The sequence below is a fragment of the Numenius arquata genome, chromosome 10, assembly GCF_964106895.1.
Source record: "Numenius arquata chromosome 10, bNumArq3.hap1.1, whole genome shotgun sequence".
Classification (NCBI taxonomy): Eukaryota; Metazoa; Chordata; class Aves; order Charadriiformes; family Scolopacidae; genus Numenius; species Numenius arquata.
Window position 1 is genome coordinate 24,387,110 of NC_133585.1, and position 18,500 is coordinate 24,405,609.

Consider the following 18,500-nt stretch of genomic DNA (forward strand, 5'->3'; position numbering starts at 1 on the left):
GCAAGTGGCATGCAAAGTGAGGGAAGGGTAAAGGGAAATGTTCTGATTTTTGGTTTCTATTTTATTTTTAGTTTGTATGAAACTGCTTGAAAGTAGCACATTTGTTTCCAGTTACAGAAAGCAAACTGAACTGCTTTGAAGTGTTCTGCTGCAATGAATGCTATTGCCAGTTCTTTCCTGGAAAGGTGCTCTAGGTGAGGTGTGTGCTAAACAAGCGGTGTTTAAGACTAATGTACAATGATAAAATTGCCTTCAACACCCCTTTTTAAGAGAAAAGGAGGATGTACGGATCCGTATGGAATATCTTTCTGTGATCGACAGCGTGCATTTGTTGCAAATCAGAGCATAAATGGCTATCCTAATTGCTACATTGCTATGTTTCTGGCTTCTTAGCCTGTACGTGTCAGTTATTTGAAAAATATACTCATATCTATGTTCTTTTACTTCTGCAGAACATTGCACTGTTAGATCTGTGGGCAGCATTCACGTCATATTAAAGCCTTTGCTCTTCACTGCACCCTGTGATTTACTTTGCACCGGTGAGGATTAGACCCTTTAAAGGGCACTAAGTAGTTCTCAGGAAGCAGATTTATCATCAGCTTTCTGATCCTTTTCCATCTTCAGAAGATCCTTGTCCATCTTCAGAACGATGTGGAAGTCTGTTTTTGGCTTGCTGTGAGCCACAAGTAGCAAACACTGAAAGTGTTGGCTGATGATCGAGATAGATAAGCAAATTTGAAATGCAGACTAGTATTAGTAAAATGGTACGGTTTTGCCCTCTTCTTAAGGGACATTTAATATGAGAGCTAGGAAACAGCTCTGAGCCATGCATGGAAGAGTAATTTCACCTTTAAGTGGTTTAGTTTTCTAGATACTAATGATTTTGGGTGACTGCTTGGCATTTTGGCTTTTTTTTTTTTTTCCCCCCAGTAATGCTACTCCGTACCTCACAATGGCTAGAATGTTCTTCCGTACTAATCTTGTTTTGTAATCCACGGTTACATTTGGCAATGTAGTGTTTTCTTCTTGTGGTGAAAAGGGGGTTGTCCAATCCAGAGTTAGATATCTCTGTGTTTTAGATATCTCTGTGTTTTAAAATGCTGGTTGTCTAGCAAGCAATGCGCTCACATGGCATGTGTAATATAATTCAGCCATTTACACTTTGTGTGACACGCTGCTTTCATCCAAAACTTAGTTGTGGTTTTTTCCCCTCTTTCTCTCTAGCTTCTGTTTTGCCTGAAACGTTCTCTGTGACTCATGGGGATTTTTAGTTATGTATTATACCTAAGGACTTTGTTAGTTTGATTGTAGAAATTGCTTTTAGTACTTGATGTGTGTGATCTAATTTCTGTGGTAGCATGCTGTGATCCCTTGTACGTGAGAATTAATTTTGATGTGAAGAAAACAGCTACAGGTCATAGAACAGCCGAGTCTTAAAGTATATTTGTAGCAGTGGTTGTGGTGAAGGAAGATGTGCTCATGTTACGTGCATCGATTCTAAAGCTTTGAGTATGATCAACTACAGGTAACAGAACCAAATGGTAAGAATGAAGAATATAAATGTTGAACTGTATAAATAGTCAAATATCTGTAAATGCTTTATGGTCATACTGTTAAAATACTAAGAATGACCTTTGTTTTAGGGAATAGCATGTACAAATGCAAACCAAAAGCAAGTAATTTAAAATTATTTGTCATTACTGAATCTGGCAAATCTTCCACTGTCCGATTTAGATGATTCCCTCCTTTTCAAACATGGGGGCAACCATTGTTTGGATTGCAGCTGACCCTAGGAGTCTAACTTTTGGATCCAAACCCCTTGTGCTTGTCAGTGTAGAACAGGAGGGCTGGGGGTGGTGTGTGTCTGAAATACTTCCAAGTTGTAAGATCCAAGACACAAACCCATGCAGGTTGATGAGGAGATGATAAAGCAACACAGCTCAGGAGGAGAGCTAGCGGCCTTATTATTTGCTGAAACAGTCTACTTTTACTATTCCTATTTTTGTGTAATCTTGTATGCAGTTAACTAATTTCACTTTAAGACATTAATGCAATACTGTTACTAACGTGGCCTTAAGAGTAAGCTGTTTTGTTTAGTGCTAGTTACCAGGGCTGGCATCACTGCAAGCTGTACTTTGGGAGAAATGCTTTCCAAAGGAGGTATTTCTGGCAGTGACATCAGATAACATCGTATCTTTAAATACCTGCCAATAAGTGAGCTGTGTGTGAGTTTGACTGTCGGTCATCCGAACGAGTTCTTTTCACAGCTCAGTCTTCTTGAGTATTGTGGCCGTTTGATACGGCTTGTACTCTGGAGGTGAGGGGAATCGGGATGGCACCCTTCACAATCAGGAAGGCCATGGACTGCTCCAGCCTCTTGAGCTTGGAATGGAAACTAGGTAGATTATAGCAGGGGGTTTTTTCCCATCCTTCTCCTTCGTGTGTGAAATGCAGCTGTTCTGTAGTTAGCTGCTGTGCAAGGTGGAACCACAATGACTCCAGAGGAATCAGTGTCACCTCAGCATTTGGTTAATGTTTTCAGTGGCACAGTTCTTTAACTATGAACGTCGCTTAGTACGGGTTCATCGTCTTGTTCCAACCCTGCTGTGGTGGGCAGGGACACCTACCGCTAGACCAGGTTGCTCAAAGCCCACCCAGCTCTGCTTTTCCTAGCAAGTAGGAAATTGAATTTGCAAGGATCCTGTCCTCTGGAGTTTATAATGAGTACTCGAGAGTGTATACACATACCCACGCAGTGTGCTCGCCTGTCCAGTGCCCGAGAAACCTGATGGGGTCAGCAAGTGGGGAAAATGCCTTTTTGAACTGATCTGTTTTCAGCCTCTGACACTGATACAGTTTTAAGTGGGAATGGGACCATTTCCAGCAACGTCTTTAAGGTTTCTCAAGTGGGAAGTGACTCTGGCTTTGAATCTGTAGGGTTTTTTAATATAAATTGGTCGCTCTTACTAGTAAACTTGTCTGTTTTTTTCAAATGGGGTATTTGGTTTGTGGGTATTGAGGAAAAAATTATTAAGCTGCACTTTTCACCAACATAGAGGAATTATCTGTTCATCTTGGAAGGGCAGGGCTTTGGCTTGGTCCTAGGGTAGGTAGGCTGTTGATTGAGCTTGTGGGATTGTTAAAGCCCATCCCTAGACAGCTGTTCATTTTTTCTGAGATTTCTAAAATGAGAATTTGGCAAAAATGAACCTGTTGCATCTGGTATGGATAGCAAGTCTCTTGAGGCAAGATAAGCGGCTAATCAATGTTGACGTGTATGCGAAAAGCCATTATCATATGTTGGATTGTTAAAGCTGTTTAACTCTTGCTTTATATTTCAGTAATCTTAAATGTCTGTGAACAAGGTGCTTGTATCTTGGGGGGGAAACATGACTTCTTTGTGTACTGTGTGGACTGGTAATCCATAGCAAGTCAGTGCCTTAACTTGACTTCGGTGGATGCCGCTAAAGAGGTTTGGTATAAATTCTGAGAGTAAATTCAGCTTAATGTGTTATGTTTTGATAACAATTTTTTCTTATCCCTCCTGTGCATGTACAATACCTTCAGTCTGAAAAAAACTTCTGCAACTGTATTTTCTTCTTTGGTAATGTTAATCATAAAGCTTTGAAAATGTATGTTTTCTGAAAGCTAATAACTTTTAAAAATATTATTGCAGTACCTGTTCCAGTCACCACTGCCACAACTGCTAAAATGGAGGTGGTTTCAGCAGAAGTCAACAGCTTGCTCCCTGAGGAAATAATGGACACTGGTATAACTCTGGTGGAAGATGACAGCATAGAGGCAGTTATCGTGTCATCCCCGATGGCAGATTCTATTCCGATGGAAACAGAACTGGAAGAAATAGTGAATATAAGCTCCACCAGTGACTCCTCAGCTACTACTACGGCCATAGTCACCACAGAATCAGTTACTGCACCCAGCAATCACTCGGGCGATGTGACGGTGAACACCACAACCCCAAAAACTGATGTGAATGCAGTAGTAAAGCCTACGTTTCCAAGTGGTCTCCATAAACTTGGTGCTCAGACCCCTGTCACTATATCAGCCAATCAAATTATTCTGAACAAGACTGCCGATATTAAAATAGGGAATCAGAGTATTAAACCGGATGGGCAAAAGCTAATTGTAACAACTTTGGGCAAGTCTGGCCAGCCTATTGTTTTAGCATTGCCCCACAGCCAACTCCCGCAAGCGCAGAAGGCAACATCCCAAGCCCAAGGTGGAGACTCCAAGGTACAAGGCCAGCAGATCAAAGTTGTAATTGGAGGTCGGTCAGAAGTGAAACCTGTTGTTGGTGTCTCAGCTTTGACACAAGGAAATCAGCTGATAAACACTGCGGCCCAGCCTTCTGTTTTGCAGACCCAGCAATTAAAAACAGTACAGGTAAAGTGAGTTACACTGATGAAACATCTTAAAAACAATTTTGTTGCTGCAACTGTTATCATTTTCCTTCACTGACTGACACACAGTTACTTTCAGCCTTTGCATTTATTCCTTGTATTAAAAAATATAATGCTGCTCTTAGCCCATGCTTTCATCTGTGGATGCATTTACCATTTGATGCCCTTTTACCTCTAGCTACTGTCTAGAAACTTAAGATTTGCCTCAGAGAAAGTGAGCTTCATTAAATTGAAGAGACTTTTCCCATTATTTTCATTCTATAAAAATAAATTCTACGTGCTTTCAGGAAGACTGTATTGAACTCTATATGCCTCTTGTTCTTCAAAGTGTATGCTGCCTTACTCCTTTATGAAAGAGTAGCTTCTGCCTATTATCTTTAATAAAAAAACCTAAAGTCTCTGAAAAAAAACCTTCCAGCATTTGAAAAAGAACAAAAAGGTATATGTTGTCTGACTCAAATTTAGTTAAGCTTGTTAATAGGCATTGATAGACTAGATGCTATCATAAGGTGGACACTTCAAGATCTTGTTCCTGATCTCTGGCATGGACCTTGAGATATTTGAAACCACAGAGAATCTGCTGGCATCTTAATATGTGTTGAAAACACTTGGGTTATGACCCAAAGGGTCTGATTTTCATCTGGTATATGGCAGAACTAAATGCGAGTGACTTTGTTCTAGTTGGCAGTGAGACAGAAATAAGACCTTATGAAAGTGAAGGAAAAGTAGAACTCGATGCAGGTTATGATGGAAAAATATTTATTTTACAGTCTAAATGAAATGAGAAATTAAACTAAGTATGCTAATAAATCTGATTTGCTGCACATGAAAAATGACAAACTATTAAGCATGTTATTAGCTGAATGGTAAGTTCCCCAACTAGTATTTCAAGGCAAGCAAATGGGAGCAGCTCTCAAGATGGTTTGTTTTAAAGCTGCAGATGATCCCTGCACTGATTTTTGCTTTCTCCTTTTTTGTTGCTACATCATATCTGTGTAAAACATGTTTAATAATGGCTGTTTGAAACATACCAGTTTTCTTAAGTGACTTTTTATTTTTGTACCTTGACTATTAATGATATGGTTGTCATTATAGCTTTTAAAAAAGCCTCTGCTCTTGACTAAGTAAGAACATTTAAGAGTGGATCGGTTCCTGTTACTTGGCTTCAGTTACTCGCTGCCAAGTGACAAATACAGGAAACTGAGGAGAATGACTTAACCATGACATGCTTGTGCTTGTGTGAGATGACCTGTGCCATCAGTGACTGAAATACAGGGACTTGGCAATTGACCTCTGCTGTTTGTCATTAGGAATTCTACAGGTTCCTTAATGGAAGCTGTTACAAATGGACTTATATCCATTTGTAAATCTATTTCATTGCAGTTTGAGTAAATTATCCTGCTGGACTAGATGATCTCTAGAGGTCCCTTCCAACTCTGACAATTCCGTGAAATATGTTTTGTTTGGTCTCTTTTTATTGAACTTTTGCTTCCAGTTGCAAAATAGATTGCATTGTTAACACCTGGCATTCCTTTTTTCCCATAAGGAGAGGAGGAAGTAGAAATGAAAAGCAAGAAGGCAATGTTCAGTTGGTTATAAGTACCCAGTACTGCAAGGAAGATGACTACATTAGCACTTTCCAGACATTGCTTTTCCCTGTACTAAAGTATGGGAGGGATATATGAAGCTAGGTGAGAGATTGGATGTGGACTTAGTGGAACTGGTCCAGAGGAGGGCCACAAAGCTGATCAGAGGGCTGGAGCTCCTTTCCTACGAAGACAGACTGGGAGAGTTAGGGTTGTTCAGCCTGGAGAATAGAAGGCTCTGGGGAGTCCTTATAGCAACCTTCCAGTAATTAAAGGGGGCCTAGAAGAAAGCTGGAGAGGGAGTTTTTACAAGGGCATGTAGAGAAGGGATCCTCTTCAAACTGGAAGAGGGTAGTTTTAGATTAGACATCAGGAAGAAATTTTTTACTCTGAGGGTGTGAGGCCCCATCCCTGAAAGTATTCAAGACTAGGCTTGACGGGGCTTTGAGCATCTAGTGGGAGATGTGCCTGCCCATGGCAGGGGTGTGAACTAAATGATCTTTAAGGTCTGTTCCAACCTAAACCATTCTATGATTCGTGGTCTCACTATCATGAATGACAGGGGAAGTAACCCACTCATTGAATCCCTGGCTTAGCAAATGAAGTCATGTGTTTACCCCATCATCTTGAACAAGCTTCTTAACCTTTCAGTAAGTGGAAAAGGAAGCTGTGAATGCCTCCCTGCCTCCCATGGGTCTTGTCTCTTGTAGCTTTGAATTGGGTATTTCAGATGCAGTGCAGCACAGCAGTTCAACTTGGTGCTGAAAAGTGAATTGGTAAAAGATTAGATGACAAAGAGCTCTCTTCAGGTCTCCTTACATCCTCACTGTTGTAGGGGACTTGCAGGTCACTAGAGAAACTCAATTAGCTTTTCTATAATCGTGACATTTGAAATCATAGCACTTGAAAAGGCATAGCAAAATGTTCCTTGGAACCTGGCTCCCTCTCTGATTACACTTTTAGAGGTATGAGGCTGTGAGGTGTAAAATGTGGCAGGACCTTGGGCTTCATCTATATCCAGAGGTTTATTATTAACCCTTGGCAGCTTGTCCTGATTTAGTTGAAATGATTGCCCTGGATGTATGGACAAAACTTCTGGACAAGTGCATCTGCTTTCAGCCTGTGGCTCCTGCCTGCATACAGGCTTAAAAACAATGATGTGCCTGCTGGTGTACTACTTTAATCCAAGTGCATTAAGCAGGAGTTTGGCCTTGCAGATGACTCTCAACCAGATGTGCAGACCCATTGTGATTGCTGTCACTAAGCTAGTCTAACCTAAGCTTGTCTTTGTATGGTAACTGGCTCTGTGTTTCAGCAGTTAAAGCTACATGTCCGTAGCATTGTTGTTACCATGGCAAGACAACTGCTAAGCCATCATTGTGGCTTCATCTCATCATGGAAAAGTGACCTCACGCACTCCCTAACCTTAGAGCGTACTCCCATTCCTACTCAGTTTCTTCGTCTTCTCTGAAGTGCAATGTTCTCCTCTCCTATCTCTAGAGTCCCTGATTTCTCATATGATGCCAAATAGAGATTACATAGGGTGTGGCTACATGGACAAGCTCCCATGAGCTCAACTCAGGAGTGGATTTATAGTGCGTTAGCTCCTTTGTGTTAGCTGACTGTGTGGGTATTCAGTCCAGCAGTAAATGTGAGGTATGCATGTGCCTTTTTCTGTATGAGTAGAACGTGGTTTGACAACTGAAAACAAAGTCTCCTGTAGAAACGTACTAGTTCCTCTTTTTTAATGGAGAATGCTTAGGAAGACACAAACTGACCCTTTAAATAAAGATGCTTGCAAATAAATCTCTTTACTTCTCAAGGGGGAAGAAGGTTGCTGTGTGCTTATAAATAAATTATTTTCTTATGGAAGAGCTTGTTGCCCCAGGAAATATTTTTGCAATCTAATTCGAAGTAACTTGTAGAGAGCACGCTTAGCTTGCATAGGCAGAGCAATAATATTAAGCTGCTGGTGATCAGTACAGGCAATGGCAGAGGGCTCCAGAGAACTTGCTCTTTGAAGCATCAAAGGGGCGGTCTGTCATCTTGATTATTTCTCTGGCTTCTCCAGTCTCTACTGAAATGGCTATCGAGTCTCCCACTGATGCCTAGAAGGCTCTCACAGGTCACTGGGGTTATCAGCTCCAGTGGCAAAAACCTCGAAAGGGCTCGCAGGTAAGGGTGGGAGTGCACTGCCTGCATTTGGGGGCCAAGAGCTGTTCCTCGCCTATACCCAACCACATTTGAGTTTTGCCATGTTTCCTTAGCCCTGAAAGGATTCACTTGTTTGCTAAACCTCATCCTTAATAGACAAACAGTTCACCCAAAAAGCATGGGGGAATTTCTCTGAGGAGGATATTGCAAGTTGAGTCCGAGGGAAGCAGGGCTACTTGTGTTGATTTTCTGAAATACTTCATGTTAACATGTAGCTAGTATTTTACGTGTATTCATGTAAGTCATCTAAGCACACTTATTGACTGTTACTGGGAAATGATTGCTGTTGTTCAGAGCTGGCTGTTGGTGTTGGATGTTGATCATGTTCTGAGCCAGACTTTGCCCTGGCTTCAGAAAGTAAAAGCAATAGCAGTTGAGTTACAATAATACCTTATGGCAGGGTAAGATTACTTTCAGCAGAACAGAAATCTCAAATCAAGCAGATGAAATGGGGGGTATTTATCAGAAATTAAAACGTGGAAATTTACCAAAACAATTACTGATAAAATGTCTGCTCACCTATCATCTGTGTACGTGAAAAGAGAAATGCATCCTTGAAATGGTAAAATGGCTTCAAGTTAAATTTCTAAACTGGACTGTGAATGAAGCTTGCTTCTTCAAACAACCTATGTTTCAAGGTTTTAAGTAATATATTTCCAAAAAGAGCGTGGGTTGTTTTTTTTTTTTTTTCTTCTTCTCAGTTTCATTTTAAGCCTTGACTGTTGTATGCCACCTGTAGAGCAGTTAGGTATGCCTGGGTGCAGCATACTGGGGCAAACGACCTTCACCTGCCAATGGTCTGAGGTGGAGGTTTCATTGGAGCAACACGTGGCTTCCTTTAAACAAGGTCTGTGTATCTTCCCCAGCCATACTCTGTGTGTGCTGCTGGGAGCTGAAACAGCCTCATGCATGCTCTTTGTGGGGCAGCAGGGGAATTTGTAATGTGCTACTGAATACTTCGAATGTTTTGGCGTTATTCTACTGTAAAGAAGATGTTTTCAGTCAGCAAATTATATAAATAGGGGTTTGTGTAGGAAACGGTAACATCCAGCCTACTCAATTGCTTCATTTAAGCACTGGCAACGTTCTCAGGCTGTTAAAAGTAGCCGTCAGCTCTGTGTCTTTACACATTAGTGAAATTTTTCCAGTTATCTACTTGAGTAACAAAGGTGGTTCTGTGTCTTTGAGAGGTGGGTCCCCACATGGATGCCAACGCTGTGCCTCTCTGATGCTGCTGGAATTGATGGCTGGTGCCCATGGGATGTGGCCGGGCGTGTGTGGACTGCTGGTTAAGTGTAAGGGCTTCAGTAATGCCTTCCAGTGTGCTCGCTTGGACTCGGGGAAGGTCCTAGTGATAGTCCACATCTGCAGGCAGCCTCTGCAGTGGACAGGTTAAAATACTCTTTGAAAGAAGTCATCCTCTTTATTAAGCTGTTCACCAGCTGGATTCTGGTGTATAGAAACTATTAGGATAAATGATAGTTAACTTCCATCAGTACGGAAAGGGAAAAAGTCTTAAGATTTTTTTTTTAAGACTCTAAAACCCTGCTTATAAAAATTTCAAGCTGAAGCATTCTGTCACATTGAATTGCGTGTAAATATTCCTGGTCCAGCTGTGTTTCAGGAGACTGCACCACGGAAGGAAAAAACGCCCCCTTGTACCTGGATGTAGCCAACTCATTTGTTCTTGGCTAGTGAGTACCCAAAGCTTTCAAGGACTGATGATCCATGTCCTTTTTGAGAACTGTTGCAGAAGGCTGTTTCCCCGTTTGCAGGGTAAAAGCGCGCTGCTATGTCACAATAGGTCAAGAGATGCTTCAGAGCAGCAGTTGTCATTTAAATTGCTCAAGGAACAAGTTTTGTTCTGATTGTGTGACACACAGATATGTTACTTTTTTGAAGCTTCAAATATTGAGAGCTGTGCATTTAATTATAACATTTTATATAGACCAACAGCATGTAAAAAATAATTTCAGGATCTTGAAGGTGAGGTATGTTTGCACAGAGAGAGAACTTACGAAAAAGCTATAAGGGATTTGGCTATCCTGCTTTGGCTGGTTTTCTAAAGTGGCATGGATGATACCCTAGTTCTCTCTGTAGTGAGAAATGGAGGTGAAATGTGAGAAACAATTATTCTTCTAATTAATGTGTGGAACCATTACCCTTTTTTATTTTCTAATGTACTTAACAATACAGTAATTTAGATCCAAAATGCTCGTTACTTTAGGTCTTTTTTTTTTTTTTCTTCCTCCATCTTTCAGATTGCGAAGAAGACCCGAACCCCAACTTCTGGCCCGGTGATCACCAAGCTGATCTTTGCAAAACCAATCAATAGCAAAGCTGTTACAGGGCAGACCACTCAAGTGTCACCAGTCATTGCAGGTTGTACTACTTCAACTTGTTTTGCTTTGCCATTTTTTAGAGGCTGTTCAAAAATGTGGTGATTGTAGAAATATTTCTCTCTCGATGATTTTACTGTGGTTTCTGTTGACATACCTCAAGCAATTGAAAAACAAACAAACAAAACAGTGGAGAATTTTGTGGGTAGAAGCAGATAAATGCAGTTGTTGGTACCTTTACACTTTGCTCATTTAGAATTATCTTTGTGATTGTAGAGTTTGATCATTTTGCTTTTGCTTTCTGGATTTTAGGAAGGAGAAAAAAATACCTCACAGCCACAGAAAGACTACTCAATAAACAGAAAGTATTTGTAGATACATTATATAAATACACAGGGGGAAAAGGAGACACATGCTCTTGTATTACTTTAATCTGCTTATAGTTGGGCTTAAATGTAATAAATCCAAATAACAGGAAAAAAATATTTGAGTGGAAAAAAAAAAGTGAATAAATCTGTCTTGCTTCTGTTAAGTTGCTCGCCTACTTCAAAAATAAACATCACAGAGGAGTCTAAGGAAGTCATTAAGGCAAATAAATGGTTTGCATCTTTGGAAAACAAACCTATGTTTGTGTCTTTAAAAAAAAAAAAATTAAAAAACCCACAATGTGATCATTTGTTTATTATGGCAGTGGGACTGATGTGTCCCTTGTTACTTGCATACATGCAGTGATGTATTTAACAGCTGAGACATGTAAGTTATCTCAAAAGGACAGGTGTAGGAAGCCAGAGTCATCTTCAGAGGTTTGAAGGATGTCTTCAACTGCTTCCAAATTGACCAACTCAAGTAGGCCTAAAATCTTATCCACATATTTAAACGAATTTGTTAAGCCTTTACGGAATTGGGACTTGAGCTGGTTTTAAACAGAATGCAACTGTCTCCTGTATTCAAAACTTTGATAGATACAAGTGGATGACACGTAACTGAAACATAATCTTTTCTTTGAGCTGTCAGGCTGCCTGCGCCCTGAAGCCTGACCTGTGTTTCAGGTGAAAGAGGAATTCCTCACCCCGCTCCCCAGCTTTTCCCCCCTCTCAAACAATTCCCTACCAGATGTACAGACCTGTGAATAAGAAGTTTTATTCACTGTATTTATAAATATTTGAAGTAAGCTGTTTGTGTGTTTAAAAAAACAAACCAAGCAAACAAAAAAAAAACCCAACTCAAAACCATTAAAAAACAAAATGAGCCACTTGGAGCTGCATTACATTTTCAACTGGCAATACATGAAAATTGGTAAACAGTAAGGAACTACAACAAAAATAATACTAACAAGAGCATGTTTTTAAGTTTGCTGCCTCCAGAATGAAGGGAAATGTCCAAGTCAAAGCATACCTGCAATATAAAACCAGATATGTTACAAAATTCCAGCTTTTAAATCAATGTGTTGGAAAATCAAGAGTACCTGTGCCTGAGCCTGTGAGAGAAGCATCACTGGGAGGTGAAGATGCTTCTGTAATTGAGAGGGAAATCTTTTTAAACATCTGCCTTTCTGCTCACCATGCCAAACAGCCAGCACAGCTTGCCAGCTTTGAGAGTCTGGCATCATTTTGGGGAAGGTGTAGCATTTATGTGTGGTGTTTTGACATTTATTTTTTTTTTGATAAATATTTTCAATTGCCTGGGAATTTCTGCAAACTGAGGTGGAAGATGTAAATTTGAAGGACTTGTCAATATGAGCAGCCAGATTCTGTTTAGGAAGCTGATGCCAAGAGGGTATGTAGTGAGAAAGTGAAAGCTGTCACCAGGGAAAAAAGAAAAAAGCAAAGCAAATTTAAAGCACTGAATACTGTAGATGGTAAAATTCCTATAGACTGACATTTTTCAGGTTGCATGTGGCTTTAGCAATTGCTGGCAACTATCTGCACTGTTGCTTAGGCTGCACAAAAGTGAAGGTTATTTTAGAGCACGTGGACCTCAGAGGAAGGCAGCTTTCCACAAGGATTATGCTTTTTCTTATTTGTTCCAGTTGGCTTAATTGTCATGCCACTGGTAGGTTTTGGGTGGAAAAGTTATGCTGGTCTGTGTTTGTTTCTTATTTTTGTTAAATGTAGTACAAAGAGAGTGGGTGAGGGAAGCAATGACAGAAATTAATTTCAGAGGTAAAGTGCTCTTTGGAAAGAATCTTAGAAGTATGGAAAAAAGAAAAATCTGTTTTCCTGTCTGGGAGTTCCACAATATTCCGAAAACTGATTTCATGATTTGGAGCTACTGGTTTTGATGTTTAACCTTGTTCGTAGTTGTAAAAGCAGATAGTTTGTAGAGTTACACCACCACCCATATTTTCACAGGAGTGACATCATACAGTCTGTTAGGCAGCGCCAAAAAAAAATTTAAAAGGCAACCAACAACACAGAGAAGAAAAAAAAACCCACAAACTTACAGTTGAGTGTAGACAGACCAAACACCTTTTTTCTTGGTCACTGTAACACAGCTCATTTCTGATGGCTGAGGTTTTAAAAGAAAGCAGCCCCTCATAGGCGCTCAGGTTCTCTGTACGTTGGCAGCAGCCCAGGGAGTTCCTAGGACGCTGCCAGCTGGCTGGCTGTGTGTGCGCAGCACAGGTATATTGCAGGGCTGCACGCCTCGGGATGCTGTCCTACCTTTAAAGGCATTTCAGCTGAATGTCACAGAAAGCTCAATGTACGTTTCGGCTTTTTTAAGCCCCAGCGAACTGTCTTTTTATTTGCAGTAACGCAAACTTATTTTCTTCTTTGTTGCTAAATCTAACTTAAAGAATGCCAATGTCCTTCACACCAGGTAATACACTCAGTTGCACAATATGCAGAGAAAATTTTGCTTTAAATGTTAAACACACATAACTTGAACTGATGGTATTTTCATTGTTTATAGGTAGAGTTCTTTCACAGTCTGCTCCAGGAACACCACCAAAGACAATAACGATCTCTGACAGTGGAGTCATTGGATCATCTTTGAGTACAACAACACAACAGACACCGAATAAAATAGCTATCTCACCCCTCAAATCCCCTAATAAGGTAAGGAACTAATTCTGGATGCAGCCTTCTATCCCTCCTGCGCAGTAGTCTGAATCATAGAATCATCGAATGGTTTGGATTGGAAGAGACATTAAAAATCATTTAAGTTCCAGCCCCCCTGCCCTGGGCAGGGACACCTCCACTAGACCAAGTTGCTCAAAGCCCCATCCAGCCTGGCCCGGAACACTTCTAGGGATGGGGCATCCACAGCTGCTCTGAGCAACCTTGTTCCAGTGCCTCACCACCCTCACAGTAAAGAATTTCTTCCTAATAGCCAATCTAAATTTCCCCTCTTTCAGTTTAAAATCGTTCCCCCATGTCCTGTCGCTACACTCTGTGATCAAGAGTCCCTCCCCATCTCTCCTGTAGCCCCCTTCAGGTACTGGAAGGCCGCTATGAGGTCTCCCTGGAGCGTTCTCTTCTCCCTGCTGAACAACCCCAACTCTCCCAGCCTGTCTTCATAGCAGAGGTGCTTCAGCCCTCTTATCGTTTTTGTGGCCCTCCTCTGGACCTTTTCTAACAGGTCCATGTCCTTCTTGTGCTGAGGACTCTAGAGCTGGACACAGTACTCCAGGTGGGGTCTCACCAGAGCAGAGTAGAAGGGCAGAATCACCTCCCTCGACCTGCCTGGCCACACTTCTTTTGCTGTAGCCCAGGATGCGGTTGGTTTTCTGGGCTGCCAGCGCATGTTGTTGACTCACGCTGAGCTTCTCGTCCACCAACACCCCCAAGTCCATCTCCTCAGGGCAGCTCTCATTCTGTTCTCTGCCCAACCTGTATTTGTGCCTGGGATTGCCCTAACCCACATGCAGGACCTTGCACTTGGCCTTGTTGAACTTCATGAGGTTCACACAAGCCCACCTCTCAAGTCTGTCCAGGTCCCTCGGGATGGCATCCCTTCCCTCCATTGTGTTGACTGTGCCACACAGCTTCGTGTTATCAGCAAACTTGCTGAGGGTGCACTCAATCCCACTGTCCATGTCGCCAACAAAGATTTTGAACAGCAGTGGTCCGAGTACTGACCCTTGAGGAACGCCACTTGTCATTGGCTTCCGCTTGGACATTCAGCCATTGACCACAACTCTTTGAATGCGGCCATCTAGCCAGTTCCTTTTCCATCAAATCCATCCATTAAATGGTCCATCCATCACATCCATGCCTTTCCAATTTAGAGACCAGGGTGTCATATGGGACAGTGTCAAACACTTTGCATAAGTCCAGGTAGATGATGTCTGTTGCTCTGCCCTTATCTACCAATGTTGTAGCACAATTGTAGAAGGCCACTAGATTGGTCAGGCATGACTTGCCCTTGGTGAAGCCATGTTGGCTGTCACCAATCACCTCCTTATTTTCCATGTGCCTTAGCAGAGATTCCAGGAGGATCTGCTCCATGATCTTGCTGGACACAGAGGTGAGACTGACTGGCCTGTAGTTCCCTGGGTCTTCCTTTTTTCCCTTTTTGAAACTGGGGCTTATATTTCCCCTTTTCTAGTCAGTGGGAACTTCACCAGACTGCCATGACTTTTCAAATATAATGGGAAGTGGCTTGGCAACTTCATTCACCAGCTCCCTCAGGATCCGTGGAGGGATTTCATCAGGTCCCATGGACTTATGCACCTTCAGGTTCCTCTGATTGTCTCAAACCTGGACTTCGCCTAATAGTGGGCGGTTCTTCATTCTCATAGCCCCTGTTTTTGACTTCTGCAACTTGGGCAGTGTGGTCAGAGCCCTTGCCAGTGAAGACCAAGGTGAAAAAGTCGTTTAGTACCTCAGCCTTCTCCATATCCTGAGTGATCAGGTCTCCTGTTTCCTTCTGGAGAGGGCCCACATCTTCCCTAGTCTTTATCCCTGACATATCTATAGAATTTTTTCTTGTTATCCTTGATGTCCCTGGCCAGATTTAGTTATCTCTGGGCTTTAGCTTGCCTGATCTGGTTCCTGGCCACTTGGAGAGTTTCTCTGTATTCCTCCCAGTCTACCTGTCCTTGTTTCCACCCTCTGAAGGCCTCCTTTTTGCTTTTGAGCTTGTCCGGGAGCTCCTTGTTCATCCTTGCAGGCCTCCTGGCTTTTTTGCCTGACTTCTTTCTTGGGATGCACCTGCTGCATCATCCTGGTCAGGTAACTGTAACGTCACCTGCCCCTGTGTTCCCTTTGATCTTGACCCATAAGCTCTCTGTTGGCTCTTCATCCATCCCCAGGTGGAGCTCCATGCACTCCAGCTGGTCATTGACATACAGGGCAACACTCCCTCCTCCTCTCCCCAGCTTGTCCTTCCTGAAGAACCTGTATCCTTCCATTCCAACACTCTAGTCATAGGAGTCATCCCACCACGTCTCTGTGATGCCAGTAAGATCATAGCCCTGGAGGCACGCAGACGTCTCTAACTCCTCTTGCTTGTTTCCCATGCTACGTGCATTTGCATAGAGGTACTTCAGCTGGGCACCCTATGGAGCTGACTTACTGGCTGGAGTGGCTGCATTTCCTTCATGCTGCTCCTCAGGTGGGCTCCTCTGAGGTGTTCTATCTGTGGCTCCCCGGTTCCTATTACCTCAGGAGCCCCTGGGTCATCTCCATAAGACTTCGAGTGTGCCGCAGGGTACCCGGCGCATCTCAGAGCAACAGGTTGAGGGCCTTCACTAGCAACCCATCCCTCAGACCTTGGAGCATCATCCCTTGGCTTGTCACGAGCAAGCCGGATAATAACCCCCTCTCCCAACAAGTCTAGTTTAAAGCTCGGCCAATGAGCCCCACTGTCTCATGAGCGAACACCCTCTTCCCCCTTTCAGAAAGACGAACCCCATCCAATGGCAGCAAGCCTGGTGCTGCATAGGCCATCCCATTGTCAAAAAACCCAAAATTGTGGTGGTGACACCAGCCACGGAGCCATGTACTGACAGACTGAGCACGTCTGCTTCTTTCAGAGTCACTGCCTGTAACATCTGGGAGAAGAAAAGATGACCTGCACCCTGGATTCCCTCGTTAACCTTCCCAAGGCCCTGAAGTCTCTTTTGATTACTCTTGAGCTATGTGTTGCCACCTCATCGCCACCCACATGAAAGAGTAACAGCCGGTAATAGTCCATAGTCTGAGGGCTGAACCAGACTAGGAATTTTCCTACTGATGTCCCTGACCCAGGCCCCAGGGAGGCAGCATACTTCCCTAAGAAGAGGGTCAGCCCAGTGCTGACCGGACCTCTCTGTGTCTTTGCTACAAGCTGTTCATGATCCCACCGCTCCAGGGTCTTCATTGCACATCATGAAGCTCTGCAGTAATGGCCTAAGCTAAATTTTTTGCAATTGGCTCCCTTACTGTGCTTTTAAGTAAATATGCATTACTTCTCCATTTCTTGCCATTCCCTAAGCATAGAACCATAGAACGGTTTGGGTTGGAAGGAACCTTAAAGATCTGGTTCCAGCCCCCCTGCCCTGGGCAGGGACACCTCCCACCAGACCAGGTTGCTCAAAGCCCCATCCAGCCTGGCCTTGAACACTTCCAGGGATGGGGCATCCACAGCTTCTCTGGGCAACCTGTTCCAGTGCCTCACCACCCTCACAGTAAAGAATTTCTTCCTAATAGCCAATCTAAATTTCCCCTCTTTCAGTTTAAAATCGTTCCCCCATGTCCTGTCGCTACACTCCGTGATCAAGAGTCCCTCCCCATCTCTCCTGTAGCCCCCTTCAGGTACTGGAAGGCCGCTATAAGGTCTCCCTGGAGCGTTCTCTTCTCCCTGCTGAACAACCCCAACTCTCCCAGCCTGTCTTCATAGCAGAGGTGCTTCAGCCCTCTTATCGTTTTTGTGGCCCTCCTCTGGACCTTTTCTAACAGGTCCATGTCCTTCTTGTGCTGAGGACTCTAGAGCTGGACACAGTACTCCAGGTGGGGTCTCACCAGAGCAGAGTAGAAGGGCAGAATCACCTCCCTCGACCTGCCTGGCCACACTTCTTTTGCTGTAGCCCAGGATGCGGTTGGTTTTCTGGGCTGCCAGCGCATGTTGTTGACTCACGCTGAGCTTCTCGTCCACCAACACCCCCAAGTCCATCTCCTCAGGGCTGCTCTCAATGTGGATGCTTTTGCATCCATTCCAAGATGAGCTGTTCTCTCTTAGCCAAAAGCTCAAACAGTATTTTTTTTTTTTAATGCCTTCATAAAACATTAAGAGGCTGTTTAAGAGGAGACCTCGATGATGCTCATAGGTCAGCACTTATCTGTGCGGTGGCACAAAATGGTTAATAATTTAGTCTTCCCTAGTCACATGTGAAGTAAACAAGATTGGCAATGGTCCTTGAGAAATACAGAGCTGGAGATTGGCACAGGTGGGCAATACATAGAAAAGCGAACTCGTCCATAGTAAGCTGCATTATAGACTCGTGTCATGGTGACACTTGTATTTTTAGACTTGATAAAATTGTCTGGAGAAGAGGAATATTGCTGGAGAAACCGAGTCGGGGTGGGGGCACAAGATGCGTAGTGCATGCAAACTAAATATCGTGTATCACACCTAGTGCAGGATTAAAGAATTCTCTTTGTTTGGCCGTGCTTTAGCTGTGTAATGTTACACAAATGGAATGAAGGGGCTTGTGCTTGAGAATTATCAGTGAGAGAAGCAACGTGAGGAAGAGGTAAAAAACAATGAGTGGGGGTGAAAAAGTGAAAGGACTCCTTAGGGTTACATGTTGAATTCACTGTAGATAAGTAATTCTAAATATCTTTTCAAAGCAAATGTTTTCAAAAATTGGGAGTTTTCTTAAAACATAAAGAAGGAAGTTTAGAACAGAAAGTAGAAAACCAATCTTGGAAGGGGTGTGACTATATAGAATGAGTATTCAAACACTGCACTGTGATCAGGTCTCTAGGGATCTGGAAACTAGATTTGAAAATACT

General features: G+C 42.8%; 1 protein-coding gene across 3 annotated transcripts in view; it reads left to right on the plus strand.

Moving 5' to 3' along the window:
• The first annotated feature begins 3,682 nt into the window (after positions 1-3,682).
• Positions 3,683-18,500, plus strand: part of LIN54 (lin-54 DREAM MuvB core complex component) — a 30,929-nt gene continuing 16,111 nt past the window's right edge. Inside the window, exons 1-3 of one of the 3 annotated variants that reach the window (XM_074154647.1) lie at positions 3,683-4,404; positions 10,483-10,603; positions 13,474-13,619. In XM_074154647.1, coding sequence (XP_074010748.1) covers positions 3,712-4,404; positions 10,483-10,603; positions 13,474-13,619 — 960 coding nt within the window. In that variant the 5' untranslated portion in view covers positions 3,683-3,711. The remainder of the gene's footprint in view (positions 4,405-10,482; positions 10,604-13,473; positions 13,620-18,500) is intronic. The other 2 variants (XM_074154649.1, XM_074154648.1) reach the window with 2 other exon arrangements.